Source organism: Thalia democratica, chromosome 1 (genome assembly GCF_965202585.1).
Source record: "Thalia democratica chromosome 1, ktThaDemo2.hap1.1, whole genome shotgun sequence".
In the NCBI taxonomy this organism is placed as follows: domain Eukaryota; kingdom Metazoa; phylum Chordata; class Thaliacea; order Salpida; family Salpidae; genus Thalia; species Thalia democratica.
The window spans coordinates 71484126-71508833 of NC_139165.1; the positions used below are offsets into that span (position 1 = coordinate 71484126).

The 24708-nt window shown below is 26.1% G+C and overlaps 1 protein-coding gene across 1 annotated transcript; it reads right to left on the reverse strand.

Annotated features, from left to right (window-relative positions):
* Positions 1-404: 404 nt before the first annotated feature.
* On the reverse strand, positions 405-22257 carry LOC145849229 (cAMP-dependent protein kinase catalytic subunit alpha-like). Its single transcript, XM_082954367.1, has 10 exons — positions 22142-22257; positions 18306-18367; positions 13166-13297; positions 12984-13082; positions 12270-12352; positions 10129-10255; positions 9664-9759; positions 9133-9255; positions 6090-6254; positions 405-1912 (listed from the first exon to the last, which is right to left on the reverse strand). The coding sequence occupies exons 1-10, from the start codon at positions 22212-22214 to the stop codon at positions 1787-1789; spliced, it is 1086 nt and encodes a 361-aa protein (XP_082810493.1). The 5' UTR covers positions 22215-22257; the 3' UTR covers positions 405-1786.
* Positions 22258-24708: the final 2451 nt, after the last annotated feature.

A 24708-nucleotide genomic window follows, 5' to 3' on the forward strand; every position in this document is an offset into this window, starting at 1 on the left:
GCTTGTAAAAGCATACAGTACTTACCAAAACTTCTGAGTACAGCAAAAAATGTTTTTGCATTTCTGAGAAAAAAAAAAGTTTTATACTAGAAGAATCCGTATAATAAATTTATTTTATATTTTAATGTTTAATAAACTAGGAACTACTTTTGATACTGTACCTTAACATAAACTATTGATATCACTTAGAAGACTATACGTTTAATATTTACAAACATCTTAAACAGGTTATTATAGAAAAGATTTCTTTACTTTGATAACAATTTTTTTTTTTAGCTATTTTAAAAACAGTAGATGATGCATCTGAAACTTTCTCACTTTAAAATACTTATATTACTATACTTTAAGTAAAAAGTATAAGACATTCATAAAAATACATCTTTTTAAATAAACTACAAAACAAAGAGTAGAAACTTTTGTATTTCCGTCACAAATTAACACGTAATAACATCTTAATAACTGTCAAAACACCGAAAAATAATATAAAAAAGAAATCAAAAAAGCGAAAACGAAGTAATTCCAACCTATATGAGAGAAAGAAGAAGACGAATAAGGAAGAGATCTAAGATGATCTTCGGAGAGAAAAGATATTCTCCTCAGAGATCTCTCGGACTTTACAAGAAAGTCAAAGAAATTTAAAAACAGACTTTGCAAATTACAGAGCAGTTTTTATTTTTTGTAAATTGGAATTCACAAAACTGTAACTTTAAAAGTATAAAATGTCTAGTTTTAAACCTAGCTAAAAATTACAGTAATGACATGGTTGTATTACGTTTAACACATATTTTATTTATAAAATAAATTAATTCATATATTTGTTTGTGTTTGTTTGAATAAAAACTGAGGTACAGCCTTTTAAAACTTTAACATAAAAATAATTGGCAAAGTAATGTTTATCAGCTATTCAAATATACGATTTAAACATATTTCAAAATACCCTGTAGAGTAGAAACATTTCTATAAAAGTAGCATTAAAAACGTGAAGAAAAGGGGATAATAAAACTGAATGCATGTACAAAAATAAAATATCTGATTAAAAATCGTGTTTTACTCAAGTTTAAATACTTCATTTAGTTTTATTTCTGTGAGGACGGTCAAAAAAAGTAATAATGTTACAAACATTTGACATAAACTTTTGATTTTTAGCATTTAGAGATAATTATATAGCATGTAAACTGATTAAGATAGATTTATATTAGAAAAAAAAACTGAACAAAAAATTTCATGTGTGTTTTACAGTCAAAAAATATTCTGTTAACCCGTGTAGATGCTCAGCAAAATGTAATTTTTAAATATTGCACGACCGAAAAACAACAACAACATATTCGGTCAAAAAGCAAGCCCTTTGTAGTGTCGTTGTTTCGAGGAGCTTGCCTTCTGAAAACGTATCAAAGTGGGCCGAATCGGCTTTAAAACCTCGGTCAAATATAAATTACAGTTTGAATTAACTCTTGTGAGATAAGATATAAAACATTGAGAACGACATACATGCTATGAATCAATAACATGTATAAAAAAAAAGAAAACAAAATATACGTGAAGATAGTAAAAAAATAAGTTTAAAAAATATTAAGTAATGAAAGAGTATGTTACAAACATAAACAAACACAGATGGGGGCACATCCGTATAATTTTTGCTAACAAACGTCTCGAGAAAAAGGGTGCCTTTTGTTGAGTATTCGCAGCTTTGTGTGAACTGACATGTATACATAGTAGGGGATTTTATTGGGGTTGAAAGTTTGCCTCCGCTCGAAAGTACCTGGGACCGAAGTTTGTGGTTGGGGTCTCAGAAATCTGCAAACTCCTTGGCGCACTTCTCCGTGGCGTGTATCCTCAGTTGTTCTTCCTCGTACTCGTCGAAGTTCTCCGTGCTGCCGGGCCCCTTGTACTTGGGCACGAACGGCGCTTCCACCTGGTAACACGTTTATACATGATGAAAAAAAAAAATAGATTTAAATGTTGGATTAATTTTGAACTCGTTTGCAGCAGATGCTGTCGTTTGAGTTTTAAATTCGGCAAAAAGCGTAAATGCTATCTCGACGTGTTTGTTAAAGTAAAAAAATAGCGTTTTCCAAAGTGTGCTTTTGTGCACATTAAATGTATTTACAACAACTAAGTGTGCACAAATACAAAGGTAAGAGGAAACTGGTTAAGGTTAGAAAAAATGCTTAGTTATAGTCTGTGGAAAGTTAAAAATACATTAATCTAGAAACTAATAAACTTTTTATAGTATGTTTGTCATTAAAAACAGTAACTTGAAAAAAAATGTATATATACAAAACTTTGTTATAAACAGCCACAACTTAGATTTAATTCAAATATTTTTTACAATAAATATTTCAAAGTTTAAATAATAATTTGAAACATTTTATTTTGTTTTATAAAATTATAAGAGATATTCAAAACTAACTTTACAAAAAATATACTTTTCCAATACTCTTAAATTCAAAATGTTAACTATAAAAGTTGAAGTAGAATTTTTGTTAAAAAAAAAAACACAGTTTGCGGATTAATAGAGAGTAAAAAAAATTATTATATTTTGTTTTGTAAAAATTTTCTTAAGCCTCTCATTTTAAAAGGCCTTAACTAGTTTAAACTTACGAAAAGTAAATATTTCTGAAAAAGTCTAAAAATTACAAGAGGTTACCCTTAAAAATATATTTAAATTTACTGAAATAAAATATACTTATGAATTTAAATACTTTTCAAAGTCTTTTTTTTTCTACTTAACTACTTTAACTACAAAAAGCATACTTTATGTTCATATTTTCTATTCAAATTAAGTTTTACATATACTTTAATTTTAGAAAGTATAGGCTAGCCCGTTCTTTAAACACTGATATAGCAATAGAATAAGAAAATTTCAGTTAAAATAAACTTAGTAAGAAACCATACAAAGCTCGTGTCGTACATTAAAATGCTAAAATTTCAGTAAGAATAATATAGTTTATAATAAATTGCTTAAAGCAACCCATTATCAATCACTTGCGTGCATGTAAGTTTTTATTCTACTTTTTATTTTGCGCAATATCTATCACTTTAAAATATATCTTCAAAACTACTTTTCCCAAACATGTTTGTTTTTGTGTATGTTTTTTCAATAACAGAAGTTTAAACTATTGTAAGTTACAATCTCAAATGTCTATGACGAAGGTTTTTTAAACAACTTGTGTTTTCAGTTTCGTTTGCTTTTAGAATGCTATTTAATTTGTAAAAAAATAATAAAGAATTTACTGTAAGAACACATCAAATTAAAAAGAAATGCTTGTGAGGAGACGAAATTAGAACAAGTACTTTTAAAAAACTTTATCTATATTGTAGTTTAGATGATTAAGAAAAATAATATCAATATTACTTAAAAACATAGAGGTTCCCAAACTTAACCTTTTATTAAAAATTTGAGCAAGCTAAAATTTTTGTAACACTTAATATTATCATTTTAAACTTTTGAACTTTAATGTAAACTGATGTTATGCTTTTAACAAAAGTTAGTTTTTTTGGTTAGTAAGATTAAATACTAATCTGAACTTTTGTCAAACATCAAAGTTAATTAAATACATTAAGTTTTTACTATATTAAATATAAGTTGAAGTTATATACTAATTAAAATTAAAAACACTTATATTCGTATTTATTTTTAAAAGTATTTATGTTACGGACTGGTAAAACGAGCTAATTTTTTTTTTTATTAATCATTATCTGGTAGATTTTAATGCTTTATACAATTCCAAGTACATTTTAACATTTAAGCAATTTTAATTATATAGATCTAAAGCGAAATTTAAACACTTTAACATGCACAGTGAAACACCAAACAAAAACCCCTCGCAAAGTAAATAACAAAAAATATTTTTTCTGTGTTATTTTCACAGATTATTTGCCACCACTGGTAAATCAAATACTGAAGTTATTAAATAATAATACTATACATATTGAAAAAGAGATTTATTTAAAAAAACTCTTTGCAGAGTGAAACAATTATGCACATTACTGGGGGTACTATGAATTCCTAATCGAAAAAAGGAGATTAAGGTTTTAAAAATAAATGTAATTCTACAACTTATAAACATTGTTTTACTAAATAATTTACATAAAAATTATAATAAATAGATTATTGTTTCTGTTATATTTGATAACAGTTTTAGTTTTTAGAGAACCTTTTAAAAAAGCTAGCTAACAAAAACTACTGTAAAATTACGATTTTAAGTAGTTAAATTAATTTTACGGCTAAAAACCAAAAGACTGTTAGTCATTAAACTTTGTAAAAATATATCTGGAAAAAGCTAACACTTCTATTAAACGCAAAAATATTTTTCAAAAAACTTTCCGATTTTTTAATTTTTCTTATTCTTACATATTTTTTTCTTACTAGTTTTTAGTTGAACTAAGCTTACTTAAATATTTTATTACATATTAGGTTTTTTATTAACTATTGTCTAAAGTAGCTTTTGGAAATTTCTACAGGTTAAACTTAAATGGTTTTTTAGTAGAAAACGGTTTATTTTACAGCCATTTTTTTTACTAAAACAATTTCTTAAAATATTTTGAGGTAAATTTTTAAGTAATTTAGTTTATTTGCTTCCTAACTTGATGCTTCTTCTATTAGTCAAAAAACGTTTTAAGTTTATTAATAGCACATTGTCTAAACAAAGATAAACATGGTCTGATATTAAAGTCAAATATTAATATTTAAAAAATTGTAAGTTGTATTCTTCTATAGCTTTTAAACTTTAAAGTTTTCAAAAATAATGATCTTTTTTTATAATTTCGTTTTTAGCTAACTTTATAGCATTTGCTGTATTAGCTAATGATAATAAGTTTTTAAATTTTAAAACTCTTTCAAACTTTATCACAAAAATAATTTTAAAATTAAAGAAAAAAGAATATTTCACTTTTCCGAATTATTAGTATTGAGCTACTGCAGTTGAATAATTTGAAAAACTCTTATAAGATTATTTTTTTCTAAATGTAAACTTTAATATCTTTTAACCATAATTTCATGAGTTTAATGCTTAAATATATTGAGAAAACTTTAAAGATAATTTTAAAGGTTGGGTTACAGTTTCTATGTAAATACGTATTTCCAAACATTATGTTAGAACCTTTAAAGAAATACTTAAATACTTTCAATAACTGGGTCTCGTAAAACTAAAAAAAACTACTTTGTTAGATTTAAATCAAAGATCCATCTGCTAGAACCATCATATTTTAAAAAAAGCTTAAACTTATGATTAGAACTGACTTACATTTTAAGCTAAATGTTGGATTGTGTACACAAGCTAGAAAATCAAGAATATACTTTTACACAAAGTGAATTGTATAGTAAAAATAATAAGAAAAATTGAAAAATAAAAAATATTCTTATACATAAATTAAAAATTTAAATACTCATTAAATTTATTTACAAAAAGTTATATATCTTTATATTTTAAGCTTATAGTTTTGTTGTTGAATCTATATTATTTTATAGCCATAAGCTGTAAGAATTTATTGATTCTGACAATTCAAATTCTAATAATATTAGTTTTTTACCATCATAATATTTTTTTGTTGGAAATGTTGGTAAACTTTTGTTTTTCCGATTAAATTTTTCTTTTATATACAAGTCAAAAATAATTTTACAAACTTACTAACAAACAGCTATGTTTAATAATTATCAATTATATTTTTTACTTGTTTTTCTAACATCATAACCTTTAATTATGACACTTTTAGTTATTTTTTACACTTAAAAATTTTTATTTGACATAAAGTCCTTTCAAAATTCTATAAGAAATTAAAAAGTCATAGTCTGACTTGCCACGTAATCCAAAATTAAAACTTAAATTAATAAAAAAAAATAATTGGAAGTTAATATATCTAGCTATTAAAATTTAAAGTGTTCTTCTTGTGTGCAGTTTAAACAACTGTCTACGAAGCTAGTACTAAATAGATTAAAAAAGATTTTTCAACTCTAGATCTACATGAAATGATAATTAACTAAAGTGTTTTGTCCTAACCTCTCATTTATTTTCTATAAACCACAGTAACTTAAATACAATCTTAACATTTAAACACACATTTAAAAAAAATATTATTAAAAAACCAACCCTCTTCTGGTAGACGGAAATCCAGTCCATCTGATTGAACCAGCGGTGGTTCTTGATGTCGCTCACCCCGTTCTTCAGGTTGCCGTACCGCTTGGTCAGGTCCACCTGCAGCAGGTTGCGCAGGATGTCCTTCAGCTCCGACGTGAAGTGCGACGGAAAGCGCACCTGTGATTGGATGACGTTTTAAACCAATCAAAAACAACAGGGACGCTTTGAAAGCTGATAGGGTGTGACAGTTTAGGGTTAATAAGTTTTAATTGGTATATACATTTTAGGTGTAGTTTGAAGTAAAAAATAAAATGTCTAAAAAAATGCTGAGCATTAAACATATTATTTAATAATTTGTTATTAAAAAATTCAGCTCTCTGTGGTCGTTGTTTCTAAAGTTTTTGCCTAAAGAATATTATTTAAAATAAAAACTAATCAATATATGACAAGAACATTCTACAATTAAATGCTATATAATTAACACTGTAAAATGAATATAAACCCAATATTTCGCAAAAACATATTATAAAAAAACTTTATTTATAACTCTGAAGATCAAAAAAAGTTGTAATAACAATTTTTGTCTGAAATTTTTCATTAAAACCTTGTTCTATATTTTAGTATAAAACTTAAAGACCATTAATAAAATTAAAACATGGTTTGAATTGTTCAAGACACCCATTTAGGCTACAGTTTACATGTCAAACAAACTCATTACAATTAAAACTAATATTAAACTAATTGCATTACAATTACTTCGTTAAAATACAGCTAGGTCATTTTGTAAAAATAAAAATTTACCTACAGAAACAACTTAAGTAGTTTTACAAAACATAAAAAATACTTTAGTGCACCCAACATAGTAAAAAATCATAAACTATTAGATAAATCAGGGAATTATAAAAATGCTAAATATTTCAAAAAATCAATTCTTTATTAAGGACTTTTGTTGACCCAGTGATAATAATCGATTACTTAAAAAGTCATTAATTTAACAAATAACTATTGTAATAGAGTTTATACACTTTTTTACCTAATTTATAAAAATGATATTGTGCTTATTTTGATTGTAACAACATGTAAAATTTTAACAAAATAAATCTACTTATCAAACATATGAATATTATTATTTAAAAATCAAAAATCTAGATTAAATATTTAATAAATAATATTATTATAACTACAAATTATACTTTTAAGTTTCAGTAATTTTCAACTTAAAACAAAAAATATAATTCTAGATAGATTAAAAGAATTACTTTCACAGCCATGAATGTTTAGATACTTACATGCAGTTTAGTGGGGCTAAAAACTAATTTAAATACAAAAAATTATCAACTAATATTCATAAAAATAGCACAGTACAGCTTGTGGTAAATGAAAATGCAAAAACTTATTTTTAGATATAACATATACAATTATTCATTTGGGAAGAAGAAGATAAAATTCCAAGTGAATATATGCAAGATGAACAGCATTAATTATTTATGTTAAAATCGATATCACATAGTCTCTGTAAAATAAATACTTTGTTAAATTTTTCAATTAACACAACAACACGAATGCAGTTAGACTCAGTTCATAGTCATTTGTAAAAGCAAATAACTTTCAAAAGTATTTAGTACATTTTTATTTTTTTGAAATACTTGATGCTGGGTAAGCTTTTAAAAAGACATAATAAGTTTAGCAACTTAAAAGAACAACTCACTAATACAAAAAGATTAAATCATCTTAACCTTCAAATAAAGTAAATCAAACAATAGCATTGTGTAACCATAATACGTTTAAGAAGCTCCTGTATACAAAGCTTCACGAACCTACACATTTACGAGCAATAAAATTTTAAAATGTTTACTTGGAAATATTTCAACAATAAAACGAAAACATCAATTTCAACAAACAAATCTCAAGGAGCGAGGACTTAACGCCCCTCAAAAACAAAAACACACGTCGACTTTTTCTATTTCGGTGGGTGTCTCTGAGAAAACAGTTTGTGCAGGAATACGAAAACAAAACTGCGGCAAAACCAACACAAACAAGCGCAGTGATGATTTCAGTATAGCCACAATGGCAGGCTGCAACGCAAACAATACGAACGCCGTCGACGTTTGCAAGCAGATCGGACCTCGTCGAAATCGCGCTTGTTTTGATAGGCGGCCAGTGCTGGCTGATTTTTTCACAGAATTACGGGGAAAACTTATTGGAGTTTGGATCGAAGGTGAGCAGATCGCTTTGTTTGGCCGTGCATTAATTATTGACGATTATTTAATTTGAAATCGGAAAAGCCATCGCATTGTGAGCAGCCAACAGAGAGGTGTTTGAGAATTACAAATTAGTTTGTATCAGCTTCCGAACGGCTTTTCATTTGCTGAAAAACGAACGAGCGCGATATTTTTGTTTGCGGTGGCAAAAATGAAAAAGAAAACACGACGCTTGCTGCTCGTTTTTGCAAACAAAAACAAAGTTTGAGACAACAATACAGAGCAAGTTGTTGTTGCTCACAACAGCGCGCAAGTGAAAGGAAACGCACTGTTATGCGTCATTCTCTTTGCACAAACGCGTTGCTATATTTAAAATCGCCACTGTGAAAAAAAGTTTGCTTTTTGTGCACGTTTTGATAGAACGAATCCCGACTGCTTTTGAAATTTTGCCAGTCGCATAAAAAGCACTTAGCTTTTTGACTTGAGCGCTTGGAAAATAAGGCATTTTCGAATGGGTGACGTTTTGTAACAGTGTCGTTTATGAGAGCTGACTTAATGCACTTTTGAACAATATTTTACCACGAGTGTAAGTGTAAAAGTATACTGTAAATAGGGCTTATAAACCTTAATCTGTAAATTGATCATTGTAAGAAAGATTGAATGAATAATTTAATAGTGAAATAAATTCAAGTTTAATCCAATTAAAAAATTTTTACAACTAAACATTTAAAAACTACAAAAAAAAGTATAAAAGCAAATAAAATTTTCTTTCTGGCTACCTACGCAAAGCATATGAAAAGTTTTGCTATCATCTCGAAAAAGGTAGCATTAAAAAATCGATTAGTTGAACTAACTTTTCCAGATACGATTTTCTCGTAGATTTGAATGGGCTGGTCAGCGAAGAAGGGCGGGTAACCTGCGGCCATTTCGTATATGAGGACACCAAGTGCCCACCAATCAACCGCTTTGTTGTAACCCTGTTGAAATAATTCTAAATACAGCGATTGTAAATAAAAATTATAATACTTTGCACTAGATTATTCATTGACTATTTAGTTTATTAATTTAAAATGTTGGTTTGTAAAAATATTTTGGAAGTTTGTATTGTAAAAATATCGTTAACAAAGTATTAACTATTTTAGATTTATAAAATAAAAATTATATGGATGTTTAAAAAAACATAACAAAAATAGTATAAAAAACACATTGTTATTAATCATTTAACTGTACGAAAAACTAAAATGAATTACTAAACAAAAATCTTAAATATTACACAAATTCGTCATTCAAAGCTACTTTATTTTCTCAAAAATAAAAATAAACATGATACAAAAATGTAAAGTAAATTTTATTTTAAAATGGAAATAAATGTACAAATAACAAACTTTACTGAGGATAATTTCGGGGGCGAGGTATTCAGGGGTGCCGCATAAAGTCCAAGTTCTACCTTTCACACGTTTGGCGAACCCAAAATCTGTTACCTGATTTCGTATACAAGTTTACTTAAAAATTCATGATTTTAAACTGTTTTACACTAATAAATATTTTAGGTTGCGTTTTAAATTACTATTTTTTTAATATGGTCAACCTGATAGATAGTTTAGTGAAAGTAAACCTAAACTGTTAAAATTGTACTTTTTCGGATTATAAATCACTTTAAAAATGCTAACAATTTTAAAAAAATTTACATTTTGATAATAAAGTTTTAACATGTAATAAAAATGTATTAACAAAATATTTAAACAAATTAAATACTTTAACACAAACATTACGGAAGCTATTATAAAACTTTGAAAGACAATAAAAACGATACAAAAAATAAAATCTCCTACAATGCTACAACACCCAACCTGAATGTAGCCTTGGGAGTCGATGAGTATGTTTTCTGGCTTGAGATCGCGGTAAATGATGTCCAAATGGTGCAGATATTCGAATGCCAGCACGATTTGCGAGCCGTAAAATCTCGAGTGCGACTCACTGCAAATAGATAGAGTTTACAACCAAGCATAGTAGAGGCTTATTGTGCTAAAGGTAATCGACTCGCAATAGCAAGCCTTTTATAAAGTTCTTCTTGGAACTCATACATATTTGATAGCAATTTCACAAGACTGCGGACTAATCAATAAGCTAATCGCAAAACTACCGAAATCTACAGAAGTTTATTTTGCTGTTGATCAACAGTAAATGTTTTTTAGTTAAACGACTTTTTTTTTTAATTGTGACAATAAACATTTGTTGACTAGAAAGCATTAATCTCTACAAAGTTTTGTTTGAGTTTTTTTGTTAGATTCAACTTTATCTGACTACAATAAAAACTATAAATTCCTGATATGAATGTTATATATAACACAAGTTTTTAACTAATTTTTTAAATCTTTCTTTGAAAAATATTTTTTTTTTAAATCAATAAAAAAATTAAACATATTACGGTGGTAGAATTTGAGGTGTTTAGATTTTTTGTTAATTTAGATAATTTTGTTTTATAAGTTTAATTCGCTAAACAGAAAAAGCATTAATAGTATTTTTTAAGCATTTAGAAACGGTCCTTATTTTACTGAATGTAAATAAATATTTACAAACATGTTCACAATATATGCGCTTTAACAACCATATGTTTTATGTAGAATACCCATCTTTTGACATGAGCGATCATATTTTATTAATCTTACTTTTAAACCATTAAACTTAACAAAATATATTTATCTAAAAAACAGTTTTATGAGCTTATAAGCTGAAATTTTAGAAAAGTACTATACTGAAGATGGATACTAATTTTGTATAAAATGTTTAAAAAAACTTTCAACAAACACACTAAAATGTTTTTTGTTAACAGCTTTGCAATATGAAAACTATTGAAGTAAGGGGATTTACAGCAGTGACTTGCAACCAACATGCAGCTACAAGAGAACCTCAAATCAATAAATTTAGGAAAGATTAACTTCAAAATGCCTTCTCTTAACCTAAGTAAACATAAAAATTTAAATAGCCTGATCTAAAAATAGCTTGAGGTACTGTTCGGCAAATGTAAACAGCGAACAATGTCAACCACTCACTTTTTTATTATTATTCGGTTAAATTTTTTTCCGGTTTATAAAAGTTTTTGAAGTTTTCTTTCAAAAAGAAAAAACATTTGAAAATAACCAAATTGTGTTCGGCTTGACAATTAAAGCTTGATTGTGTAGTCGAAGTTAATCAATTGTTCAAAAATTTATCGTGTGCATTTGTGCATAGCAAGCACATTTCGTGCTGCAAAGCATTTCTTTTGCTTACGCAATCGCAAGTAGCTTGCCGCGACGAATAAATAACTCGATAAAATTTCCACCCGTAAAACTTTCAAGCGTTCAACATAATGAAATGACGAATTTACGCTCTATTTTCAAACGTAAATTTTAAATTATAATTGTATGAAACAATAAGCATGTGAATACCTTTTTCAGCTGCTCGTAATTTACTGCAGAAACAAATTATTTCCAAGAATTCCCCTTATATTGGTAATGTGATGGTATTAACAAATAACATAATTAAAGTTATACAACCTTCATGCGACTGAATTAAATTCCCAGAAACTAATGACTAACAATAAATTATAGTCAAATGCGAAAATTGGTAAAAGAATTAAGATCATGGAAAAATAATTTCGTTTACACGTCCCCTACAAAAAACTTAGTTAAACAAGTGTAACAATGAAAAATGCGACTTTCAAACGCCTCTGCTTGTTTGTACAGAGAGCGATAAGCTCTCAAGTCACGAGGAGCCCGGCTTATATGTGTGCGTGGGGCTTACAAACTTGAGCAAATACATTCAGCGTGTTGTTATCTCAACGGGGAAATTTTTCGTGACGTCACCGCAGCACGTCACTTCGGATTCGACGAAACTTCAGTGTCACGTGAGCTAGGAGAAAGTTGATGTGCGGGATTAAAGAGAGCATTTTAAAGGATCGATATGCGAGCGCTTGACAAGCCATATACAAAGGAGTTAATGAGAATCTCACCTGAACCTGCCGATCCTCCTCAGATGGGAGAACATTTCTCCTCCGACGACATACTCCAGCACCATGTACAAGTTGCTGTTGTCCTGTTGGTGTTAATAAAAGTTAGTAAGTTTCGTGAAAAGTAGCTTCAAAAATCGCAACTTTGTGTCGATGAAAACTTAGTTTCGATTTTGACTTTCAATAAACTATTTCGATTTTAACTTGAGTTAAACCCGCGTTAAAAACAAAGTAGGAAAATTAACAAATCAAACGGCCTCAGGGCAACTGCAAACTTCACAGTGAAAAAAAACAATTATATAAATAAGTCAGCCATCTGTCAAAATGCCAATTAAGCATTAAAATGAAAATAAAAACTGACTAAAATAAAAGTTTCTTAAAATTAAATGCTTTTTAAATATAATCTGAAATCGCATAGAAAAGCATAAGCATAATTATAAATACAAAATGTACAAAAGTTTACTACCTTCATAAAACTAAAAAGATTAAGTCTTTGTTGAAAATTCAGACAAAACTATAAACCGTTTGTTTTAAGAATGTTTTATTTCATTAAAATTAAGTTTCGTTTTTCTAAATCAAAATCAAACTAAATATCAAAAAACAAATTCCACTTTGGTCACAATTCTCGCCAAACGTTTCAAACCGATTATGAACGGTACCAAAGTTGCGTGAGCTACAAAATATAAAATCAAACACGAAAAAGAAACACTGCGGCACCTTGAAAGACATTTCCATTTTGACCAAAAAAGGAAAGTTGATCGACTGCAGGATTTTCTTTTCGTTCAGGGTGTGCTCGACTTGCTTTAACTTCACCACCTGTCAAACGAAAAAACTCAATTAGCTTATTTGCCTTCTAATCAGCGGTCGCAAAAGTAAATAGGCAGAGATAAAACGCTGACCTTTTGTTTGTCTAAGATTTTCATGGCGTAGAACTGGCTGCTGGCGTTTTTCTTTTTGACGAGCACCACGCGTCCGAAGGAGCCCGTGCCGAGGGTCTTCAGCCGTTCGAAGTCGTCCAGTTTGGCGGTGCTCTGTCGGTTAAAGTGTGTTTTAATTGTTGAAAGTGTTTATTTATTGTAAATGCTGTAGTTTGATTGCATAAAATACTACAGATAACAATGTTATGCTATAAAAGTGTTGTAACTACCGTAAATATTGTAAAGTTAATTAAAAACATTAAGAACGGAAATAAAATGTTATAAACTTAACGTTGATGGAAAATGTTAAAATTGATTGATCAACCCACAATGAAGTATTTCAATTGTTTAGAAAAGTCTAATTCAGGGTTTCCCAAAGTGGGCGATATCGCCCCCCTGGGGGCGATTTTAGTAAGTCGGGGGGCGATAATTAGTAAGGGGGCGAAAGGGTGGGCGATAACTAGTAAGGGGGCGAAAAGGGGGCGATTTTAAAGTTTTGGGCTGTCATAAAATTTTTACTTTATATATTGCTATTTTACTAATTTTAGCTTGCTATTAAATATTTGACCCTGAGGTAAAACTTAAACATAAAAAAGTTTATTTTGTTTATGTAAAATAAAGAGAAAAAAATCAGGTACTTATAACTCCTACTTTTAAGTAAATTACATATTTTCATTCATATATTTTCTTATTTAACAATTACATAGATCATAGACGATCGGAATCCCTCTCACCATTTTATATCCTGACATAAATGCTATTTGGGATCATAAATGGTTTGTAAACAACTATGTTATATATTAATAAATTTCTAGGTAAACTGCAACCCTGTATACTTTTATTTTTGTTGGAAGTATCATGAGGTGATAGTTATATCACCTAATGATATTAGCAATTGTTTTTTTGAAAAGTCACTAAGTTAGACTAAGAAATGAAACTATACAGGGTTGCTAATTTACCTAGAAACCTGGAAAAACCTGGAATTTGACAGTTTAGGCAAAAAAAAACCTAAAAAATCTGGATTTTTTAACAATTTCAACTTATTAAGTAGTAAAGTTTCGATTTGACACAAAAAAGCTATCATATAGATAAAAATATAGATCCCTTCGAAGCAGATCTTTTTGAAGTAAACGACTTACAGGAAACCTTTTCAGACTTACAAACTGACCTTGAACTGAAAATAAATTTTTCCAAATAACGATAAAAAAGCTTTTGGACTCAACAAAAACTAAGGCAAAAGTATCCAATCATTTGAGAGGAATTTAGATTGTTGTTTATAGTTTTTCCTTCTAGCTATGTTGTTGAGAAAGCTTTCAGTTCAGTTATCAACATCTTGAGTAAAAGATCTAATCTAGATATTTGTAAAGGAGACTTTATTTTACTGATTAAGAATCAGATTAGAAAAACTTGCAAGCAGTATTAAAACGCATCCTTCACATTATATTAGACTTCATTAGCAGACATTATTTTATGAAAGTTCATTTTATTTTATTTGATCTTTTGAAATACTTCTTATTTAACCTGGTTTGTATTGTATTTAAGAAGTCTTTTTATAATATAAATCTTATTAAGTTATTTTTTCTACAAAAGGTTTGCATAATGCCTAATGAATATTAATTACGGTAGACTTCCTTTTGAGTTCGCACTTTTTACCGAAAAAAAAGTGCAAATTTATATTTTCTAAAATTTAACTTAAATAAAGTCTATTACAAACTAAGTATTAATAAAACAAAAAATACATAATATTTAATAGCTTATATAGATCTGTGTTTTAATGAATGTTTGTTTTATGGTTTAGTTGATTTCATGTTTATGAAATAATATAACGTTTTTGCATACAACATATTTAAAACTATCATTTTGTAAAAAAAGTGGTAATAATTTTTGAGTTTGCACTTTTTGATTTTTTTCAAAGTGCGAACTCAAGCGGAAGTCTACTGTATTTATTAAATGGTTTATGTTTTAAATCTGTTAACAGTTTTATTTTGACTCGTATAACTTTGTAGTTTATATTTGTCGTTTTACATTTCACTAAAAGTTTTTATAGCATAGTGATTAAAGTATTTGTTTTAAAGATATTTATTTGACATAATTTTTTTTATAACTTGTTTAATCTGTATAAATAAATAAAAATTGATAACTATTAAAGTTTTTATTTCAAAATTTTTCTTTGGTTTTATAAGAGTAAAAATTTGAGGTCTCTGTTTGAATTGACTTCAAATTTTTCATTTAAAAGATTCTTAAACTCAATTTTATTTTCTTACTTGATTTATTATTGTTAAAAAAATCAATATATTAAGGAATTTTAAACTATTAATACAATTGTTTTTTGTTTTATCTCAATTTTTAATATATAAGCAATTAGATTGTGTTGTTTATTTTAATAGTTCAAAACTAGCTTTTAGTTATTCACTATTTTCTTCTGGTAAATTGTTATAGTCTAATAACTAGAGAAAAAAATATATTTAAACAGTATTAAATAAGCCATCAAAAAGAATGCTACAGTTACAAAAAAAAAATTCAACCTAGTTATAATATTTTTTCTATCGATTACTTTCTGTTCACAGAATTAATTGTAAAACTTTTGATTTTTTTTTGAATTTAAGTAAAAAAAAAGGAATTGTTAAAATTAAGGTTTAGTTTATTGAAGGTTATTCCAAGTCAAATACTGTTTAATGGTATTCTACTACAAAACATATAGTTTGTAAGTTAAAAATTAAATTTTTAATTTTACAACTAACTTGCTTATAATATATCTTAGCATTGAAATTAATAATTTTACTGCATTAACTGAAGCTGTTGATAAACCACTTTTCATGTGAGGTAATCAACCAGTCGGTCAAACTTCCTCAAACTAGGTCAGATATTATGTTTTAATGTTTATTTTATTATATGTAAAATAAACTGTTCATTCTTTTATAGATTTTTAATCTCTGGTATAGTAATCTTAGAATATGCCTATTTATAAAACTATTTAAGTATATCGTGCGGCTTAAATAAGTTACTTAGTATTAATTTCTAAATGTCCGAAAATCGTTATATGAGAGATTATTATAATGTCAGGTTTAAGTTAAAATTTCAGATGGGTAACGTACGGTTAAGATCCAGTCAAATTTCGACCCGCTAAGTAACTTGAAAACTACTTGTGCAAAATAAACAAAAATTAGTTTTTTGATTTTCAATATTTTGAAAAACACTTTCAATTTGGTTTTCAGTTTACAATAGTATTTCCTAGATCACAATAATACTTAATAATTTTATTACAATTCTGCTTGAGGTTTTTAATTTTCATTTACGTTATTTTTTTTTTAATTATGCAGTCCGCAATTACATTTTTTTAACAAGTTGAAACTAGAAAAGATTTTATAGTAAATATGAATTGCTGACTACAGAAGTTGTCCAATACTATCCTAAAAGTTTAATTAGTTTCAATACATTTCATATCTAAACAGTATTGATTACAGATTACACAAGGCTTTTTAATAATTATTATTTTAATACACTTTATTGGGCTTATAAGAAAACAAATGTAACTTATTTCCTCTTTGAACACAGCCCAAAAAGGCGTGCATAAGAAGTACCAGACTAAATTACATTTTGAACACAATTTTTTCGGCTCAAAAGTTTGAACTCAAGAGAAAAACTAGTTTGTAAAATCGTGGGGGGCGATTATTTTTCAAATTTCTTAAAAGGGGCGATTTAGAAAATGAGTTTGGGAAACCCTGGTCTAATTACATAAATTTTATATTTTACAATGGAAGTTCAAAATTTTTCACTAACTAAGCTTTATAAATTACTTTTAAACTATTTTTGTGTAAATAATTAAAACTTTATTTGTCACCTAAATCTATCATAAACATATAATAAATAAAATTAACAAAAATTATTTAAAAAAACTACCAATACACAAACAAAAGCAAGGTGGGTGGTGAGCATAACACTACAATCAATTTAAAACAAATCTAAAAATAAGCACAAAAGCGATTCCCAATCAATTTCCATTAAAGAGAACAGATGAAAGTACGTGTTTAGGGACATAAATAATTTATGTTTTATTTTCTAATGCCAAAATGCATATATGAACTTGAGAAAAAAATTTGTCAAAAACCTGCGAGACATTATTGTCCTCATATTTGTATTTCAAAAAGTATTAAAACTATACATAAGCCGAAACTTTCTAATGGTACTAATTAAAATTTTATAAGCATTACAATCACCAAAGAGGGTTTATCAAATAAAGCAACACTTAGATCTTTTAATGTCAATAAATACAAGTAAATTTTGTGAAATAATTAAATAAAAAATTGTTTGTTTAAGTAGTGCAAATATGCTAAAAACGATTTAATTAAACAATAAAAATATTTTATTATACCAAAAGTTGGAACAAAAGCTGAAATTTGATTAACTTCTTTAAAAAAAAAGACTTTTTCAAATTTTTCAAGCGAAACTAATAGGTTTGAATAATTAAGAACAAAAGCTAAAAATAGAATAAAAATATTATAAAACAATTTATTTAACAATTTGGAGCTTCAATAGAATGTTAAATTTCTACTAAACTTAGATGTAAATGGATGTAATTAATCAGTAGCTTGAAGTTTGATTTCACTAATTAAATGTAATTCAAAATGTTAGTACTTTTACTGAAGTACGTTAGTATAGCAGGCTACATTAGTATTGCATGAAATACCACTTGAAAAATTTTATACAAATAGTAAGCCTGCATAATGCTAGTTTTGAATAATGTATTTATTTGTAATCACGACAGTGTCGCCAATAAACACTTAACGTTCAATAACTTTTACACAGTACATTAAAAACTTTATATGTTTACTGGAAATGTCAATTATTTAAATATTTTTATTTACAAAGCTAGTTATATAAATAAATTAAAACAATCAAAATTTGAATATTAACAGTATATTTAGCCTGCTACTTTATTTAGAAACATCAAAACTTTTAAAATTTATATTTTAATTGTTTCAACTTTTTGTGACAATTATTTTATTACAAACCTTACAACCATTATTTACAAACACTTATTAGGTGCTTTTATTTCAAAAACTATTTAAATAAAAAAAACGCTTCTAAAGTAAAAATATGATTAAAAATTAAATATTTATACCTGGGTTGGATTTTCCCATCTTCTTAAAAATTCTTCTTTTGCTTCCGCTAAAAATGCTTTTACTGAAAAAATTAAATTATTAAAACAGTTATAAATTCCTTGAATAGATAACAATAACATGTTTTTAAACATAATGATTATTAAACAAAAGTATGTTTTAGAGCGCTGATCAAACATTTCAAAAAGTTATTGAAGATAGTTAAAATTCCATTAACTATTTATTCAAATAATAGACATTTTTTTTGGTATTCGTAGACATTAGGTATGAAAACTAAGAAATACTTTTAAATATTTGTATAAGAAAAATGTAAATTTTAATTAAACTAATTAAAAAATTACTTTAGCTTATTTTTTCATATACTTATTGAATTTAATTGGTCATAAACAAACCTAATTGCTAGAAATAATCTACACTCACTTTACTTAAATTATATTGCAATTTACATTGTTTTCATACATCAATTACTGTAAAACACGAAAGCATGCTTGATATGTTGCGCTACTAAACGTCAAAATAAACTTTACGCAAATTCATCCCAGCTCAAAACTAAGTCCTTCTGTACATCATAACCATAAACAATCTTATATAAACACGTCTTGTGTCTCTGTGGACAAGTTAGAACACGTTTCACTTTTGATGGGATGCAAGTTGAGTGAGCGGAGGCAAAAGCCAAGTTGCCAGCCATCAAAAATGTGCCACACAAAAGTGATTTCCCAGCTGACGCTTATCGCGAGATTGCAACGTTTTGAGGGGGACCGGACGACGGCGAAAGCAAATTGCAGCCTCTCTATTAGTTGCCAGCACACACGACACGCATGGCTGGCCACCAGTCTATTTATAGAGCTGCTTATGTTCAGCGTGCTTTGTGTTTATCATTGCGCGCTAATTCAGTCAGTTTTGAAATAATTTAAGAGAAAAAATTAACTTCATATTTGTTAGCCCTTACAGACTCGAATGACTTGTTAAAATTAGTTTTATAACTTATTGAAGTTATGAATCATGAATACACGTTTATTTTTAGTGGCTATAAATCATAAACGGTAAAACGATAAAATACTTTTGTTAAATTACGGTTTAGAGATAACCTCAGTAAAATATTATTAAAGTCTTTATATTATAAACGGTATTAGGAATTGTTTTTTTTTAATTGACAACTACCAAAATTCTCGATTAAAATTGCACAGATAAATAGTTATTGCATAAAAAAAACTAGTCTCCAAATTGTTTACAACGGTTTCAACACTTAACGCCAATGTTCAGAACAAAAAAAACAATAAGTATTATAAACGGTATACATAACTTTTTTAATATAACTTTTTTACTTTTGCAATATTTTTTGTTCTTATGAATATTTAATAAAACAATGAAAGTTTACCAAGGATCAAATATTACAAACATTGACAATTTCAGTTTTCAACAACTTTACATTTGAACAAAAACAACCCGCTTAAAAGCCACTACTTATGTTTCAAGTACGAGCGAATATAAGTTGGAAATACTCCTTTCAATCATAACTTCAAAATATTACAACAAAAGTTTGATGATTTATGGAAAAATAGGAACAGAAAAACTTTAACAAAAAATTCAACTGACAGGCACTTTTGATAGATTAATAGATAGAAATAGTTTTTTAATCTTCACCTTTAAACACATAAAAAAACTATAATGTTAGTGATTTTTTAGTATATTAAAATCTAGAATCATCTAAAATACTATCATTTGAATAAATTTTATCAAATTACTAATTTTAAAAATAATACTATTTGAATGATTTCAGTATAATTAAATTTAAAACTCAAACTGTCTTAAGTTTGTAAGCTTTTTTAAGAACATTGCTTAAACGTAAACAAAACAGCATTAATAAAACAAAAGTTATACACGGAAAACTTTAAAGCAAAGTAATAAAAAACTTTCAAGAAACAAACAACTCTAGACTAAAAAAGTTAATTAAAAATTTACATTTTCTCAGAAGTAGTACAAAACAAACCTATAAGAATAAAAACAAAAATAACTACAAAAAGTATAGAACATTTCATAATAAAAAATTTCGAATGTTTTTAAAAGCTATCAATAGTTAAACGTATCCATTCTTAAAGCATAACAACTTGTTACAATATTATAGAGTAGATTTAATAATTTAAATTTTTTGTTTATTTGAGTTCAACATATTCATTTATTAGAAATATATTTCTTATTGATGCTTGTATCAATGATTAAGTCAAGCAAAATTTTTGAAAAAAACAAAAATTAAATGCAACTTTTATTTATTTCAACTTCCTCAATTACATACACTACATACATTATGTATATTGTTATTAAAAAACCTTAGTGGGCTTTAATTTACGTCGATAGTAAATATATATATTTTTATTAGCATTTTATAAAATAAGAACTATTCTTATGTAAATATATAAACAGTTCTTCTAGCATAAAAGTATATATAATTAACCTAAACCATATAAAGAAACTAATTGTATTGTTATTATTAATTGTGTTATTAATGAACAATAGTTTAACGCTATGAAAAAAATACTTTTATAAACACTTTTTTAGACTTATTTTTAGACAGTGTTCATGTTTTGTAAATATCATTAACCAGTTCATTTTCCTTTAGTTATTTTACTTACTAAAAACTTATTTTAAAAAGTGAACACAGAAAAAGTATTAATGTGTAATAAATTTGTTATAAACATAATTAAAAATTTCACATTACACAAGAATTTCTTTGTTATATAAATGTAATATAAACAAAAAATATTTGATATTGCATATTATATTGAAGTTTAAAGTTATCTTTTAAAACATAAACTCTAAATGAACAAAAAAGTTATTTAGATACTATTTCATTATAAATGTATTATTTATTAAAATTAAAAATATTTCAAGTTATCAACACATTTTCAAAAAAATATTTACCTACATTTTAATAAAGTGTTTTAATACTAAAAAGTAATTGTCATAATACTTAATTGTAGTTTATAAAGTTTAATTTCATATTAAATATTATTAACTTCACTTATATACTAAATTACAATAAAAGTTAATACAAAGAGGAACTAAATAAAAATAAATCAGACTTGAATCTTAAATAATATGACATAAATAGATTTTCAGAATTATTCAAAACAAAGCTTCTTTACAAACCAGTTAACAATAAAAAATAAATAAATATTCAAACTTTACAATAAAATAACAAAACTTCTTACACAAAACAATTTTTTAAATAAAAAAACAAAGATCTATTAAATAATTATATACAGAGATCACAGCTTCAACCGAATTACAAATTATTTTACCAATGTAACATCAAAAAAGAATTATTATTAACATTAAAACTACATCAGGGTTGCCACAGATTGAGCTGAAAAAAATACTCCTGGCTTTTTCTGACTTTTTTTAATCAAAATCGTAATTAAAAATGATTCAAAGATACATAACCAAAGACATAAAAAATAAATAAAGATAATATAAGAATTTAACTTATTACAAAAATCTAATAAGACGTTGAAAATGATAAATAGAAAAAGTAATTTTTTTTAGAAAATAACATTAGCAAAATGCAGTTTTTAGTGATGATAAACTTCTTTATTAAGAGTATGTTTATATCAAATTTCCTGAATTTATTTGACTTTTGTCTTTTCTTTTATCGTTTTTCCTTGACTTTGTGGCAACCCTGTACATACATGCATTAATTTTTAGGTAAAAATTTTTGAACGAAAAGTGATTTTTAAGGATTGAAAATTAACCATAACATTAAAATTATAAAAAACTGAAGGTCACAAATTAATGGGCAACATTTCATCTACCACACAAAAGTTTGTTGGCTGCGACTTACCAGAATCATCTTTAGTTGATTTACTTGTTGATTTGTGGGTGGAGGCAACGTCTTTTTTACTAAACCATGGCATGGTACTTGTTTAAGATATATTATTTATTTATTAACAAACCTAGACACATGGCTTTATAGTCATTATGCAACGAAACATTTGTTTATATAAGAACAATACTATTTGTTTTACAAGTTTCTAAAGATTTAAAGATGGTACAATTCTAATTCTGAACAAAAACATATTCAGATCTGTCGAATTTGCAATATTGTATCTTACTATAGAAAATGACCTTAGTTAAACCAAGAACTGTTTTAACATTTTAAAAGTCAGACCTAGTTACAAATATGTTTTTTTATTTATATTACAGAACCATAACACTTAGAGTAAGCAGAAAAACAAATAAAATCATAATACTTTCAAAAAAATACTTTATACACATAATTAGTACAACAAAACGTTTTCTTTTTAGCACTTTAGTGAACTTCAACAAAGTTTGTAGAGTAATTAAGAAGAAAACTGTTTTACCTTATCTCATTTATTTAATTAGTTTTAGACATCCTATGTAATTATTTATTCAATATTATAAATTTTAAATTATATTCAAACATTCTATAACTAAAAATATTATTTATAAATAATGTAGATAATTTTTCCAACTAAAAAAACTAAAACACAAGTATTTTTATACTAATACTTTTTTGGTTGTTGCACTACAGTAGAAAATTAATAACTCTTAAAAATCTAAAGTTAATCTAAAAATAAGAAGTTTCTACAATATTTTGATAAATATGCTTAACTTTACCTAATACACAGTTTATCTTACCTCAATTTTGTTATAAAAAAAGTAATAAAAGAACATAATATAAAGTTGAATACAATTAAACATGTATAAAACTTCAAATGACTATAAACAAATAAGTGAAAAATAGAATATATCTAGATACTAAATTTACAAAGAAACAAAAAAATTTAATATTATGTAAAACTCATTGTATAATAATATTTAATTATATAATATGACTAGTATTTTTTGATGTTAAAAATTAAGACAAACTTTTTTCATAAAAATTAATATTTTTAAACACATTCATGTTGTTTCTAAAAACAATTTTAAAATAAAAAACTAACAATTATTTTTTTTTTTTATAATTTATATATGCTGAACTATTTATTTTTAAAATATATCTTCATTAAACTTTAAAAAAACATAACAAAACAAAAAATTAACTTAAATTTCAGTTTTAAAAGTATACAGAAAAGAATAAAAACAAAAAATAAAAAAAGCTCAAAAAGTTAATTTCAACCAAAACTTTTTGAACTATTAGAATCAAAAATTTTCCATAAAATCTTTACAAATACAAGACTTTCCAAAATACACTAAAGTTTTTATTAACGAACACTTGTTAATAAATCTAAAACCTCGTATTAAAAACAAAAAGTAATTCAATACAAAGACAGTTTGCATAGTTTACATAGAAATATGTGTTTGAGTATGAGTGTGTTTATAATTGAATTACATTACAAAACAACTTTATGCAACAGCGAACAATAGCGGACATTTTTTTATTATTTAATACAAAACTTTCAAGAGGGCTTATACTGTCATTTAAATAAATTTATTATAGTGTAAATTAAAAAAAAATGAAAGTATTGTTCTGATCAAATTATTATTGCACACAACAAACTACTTAAAAAAATATTATGATTATGACTGTTGTTTACATACTTGATGATATTTGTTAAATAATTTTCAAAGATATTTTTAGCAAACTTGTACGTCGATTTTTAAATATAAAAGTGCTATAAAAAGTTAAACGTTACTAATAAGATACTTACATAAAATTTTATTGTACTTAACTTAAAAAGTATTTTTTGGAAACTTTTTTAAATATACGCGCTATAGAAATATACTAAATAAATAACTTAAGTAGGGTTGTAAAAAGCTTATATAAAACATAATGCAAATTATTTATTAGATTAAGTTACGGTTTAAATGCTTACCACATTTTGTTTCTTCGTTTTCTACAACTATTTTAAGAAAAAATGAAATGAAATAAGTTAAAAAGATTTAAACATTTAATATGAAACTAACCCGGATACATTTCATAAAATTTCGATTACTTTTGAAATCGTACCGTTATACGAAACACATTAAAAATTTTAAACTTATATTATTAGTACATTGCAACTTTTTTGGCAATAAATTTAGAGAATTAACTCAATAGTGAATGTATACATTATAATAATTGTGAACCAGTTTTTTTAAATTGACTTTCATTAAGGAGAACGTCATATACTTTTGTTTACTTCGTTTTATTTAAATTATATACTAATAATTATTATTCATGAAACTAAAAACCTTACTGTATAGACAAGTTAAACAGCAAATGTATACTTTAAACCTAATCCGGTTATTACAAACAACAATATAATTACAAACTAACTTAGTCTATTAAATTATAAAAAACAATAAAATGAAATGTAAAATAAACCAAGTACACATTGATATAAAATTCAAGTGCCTTTACAAAAAGCAGCAACTAAAAATATTATTGCAAGGTTTTTGTATAAA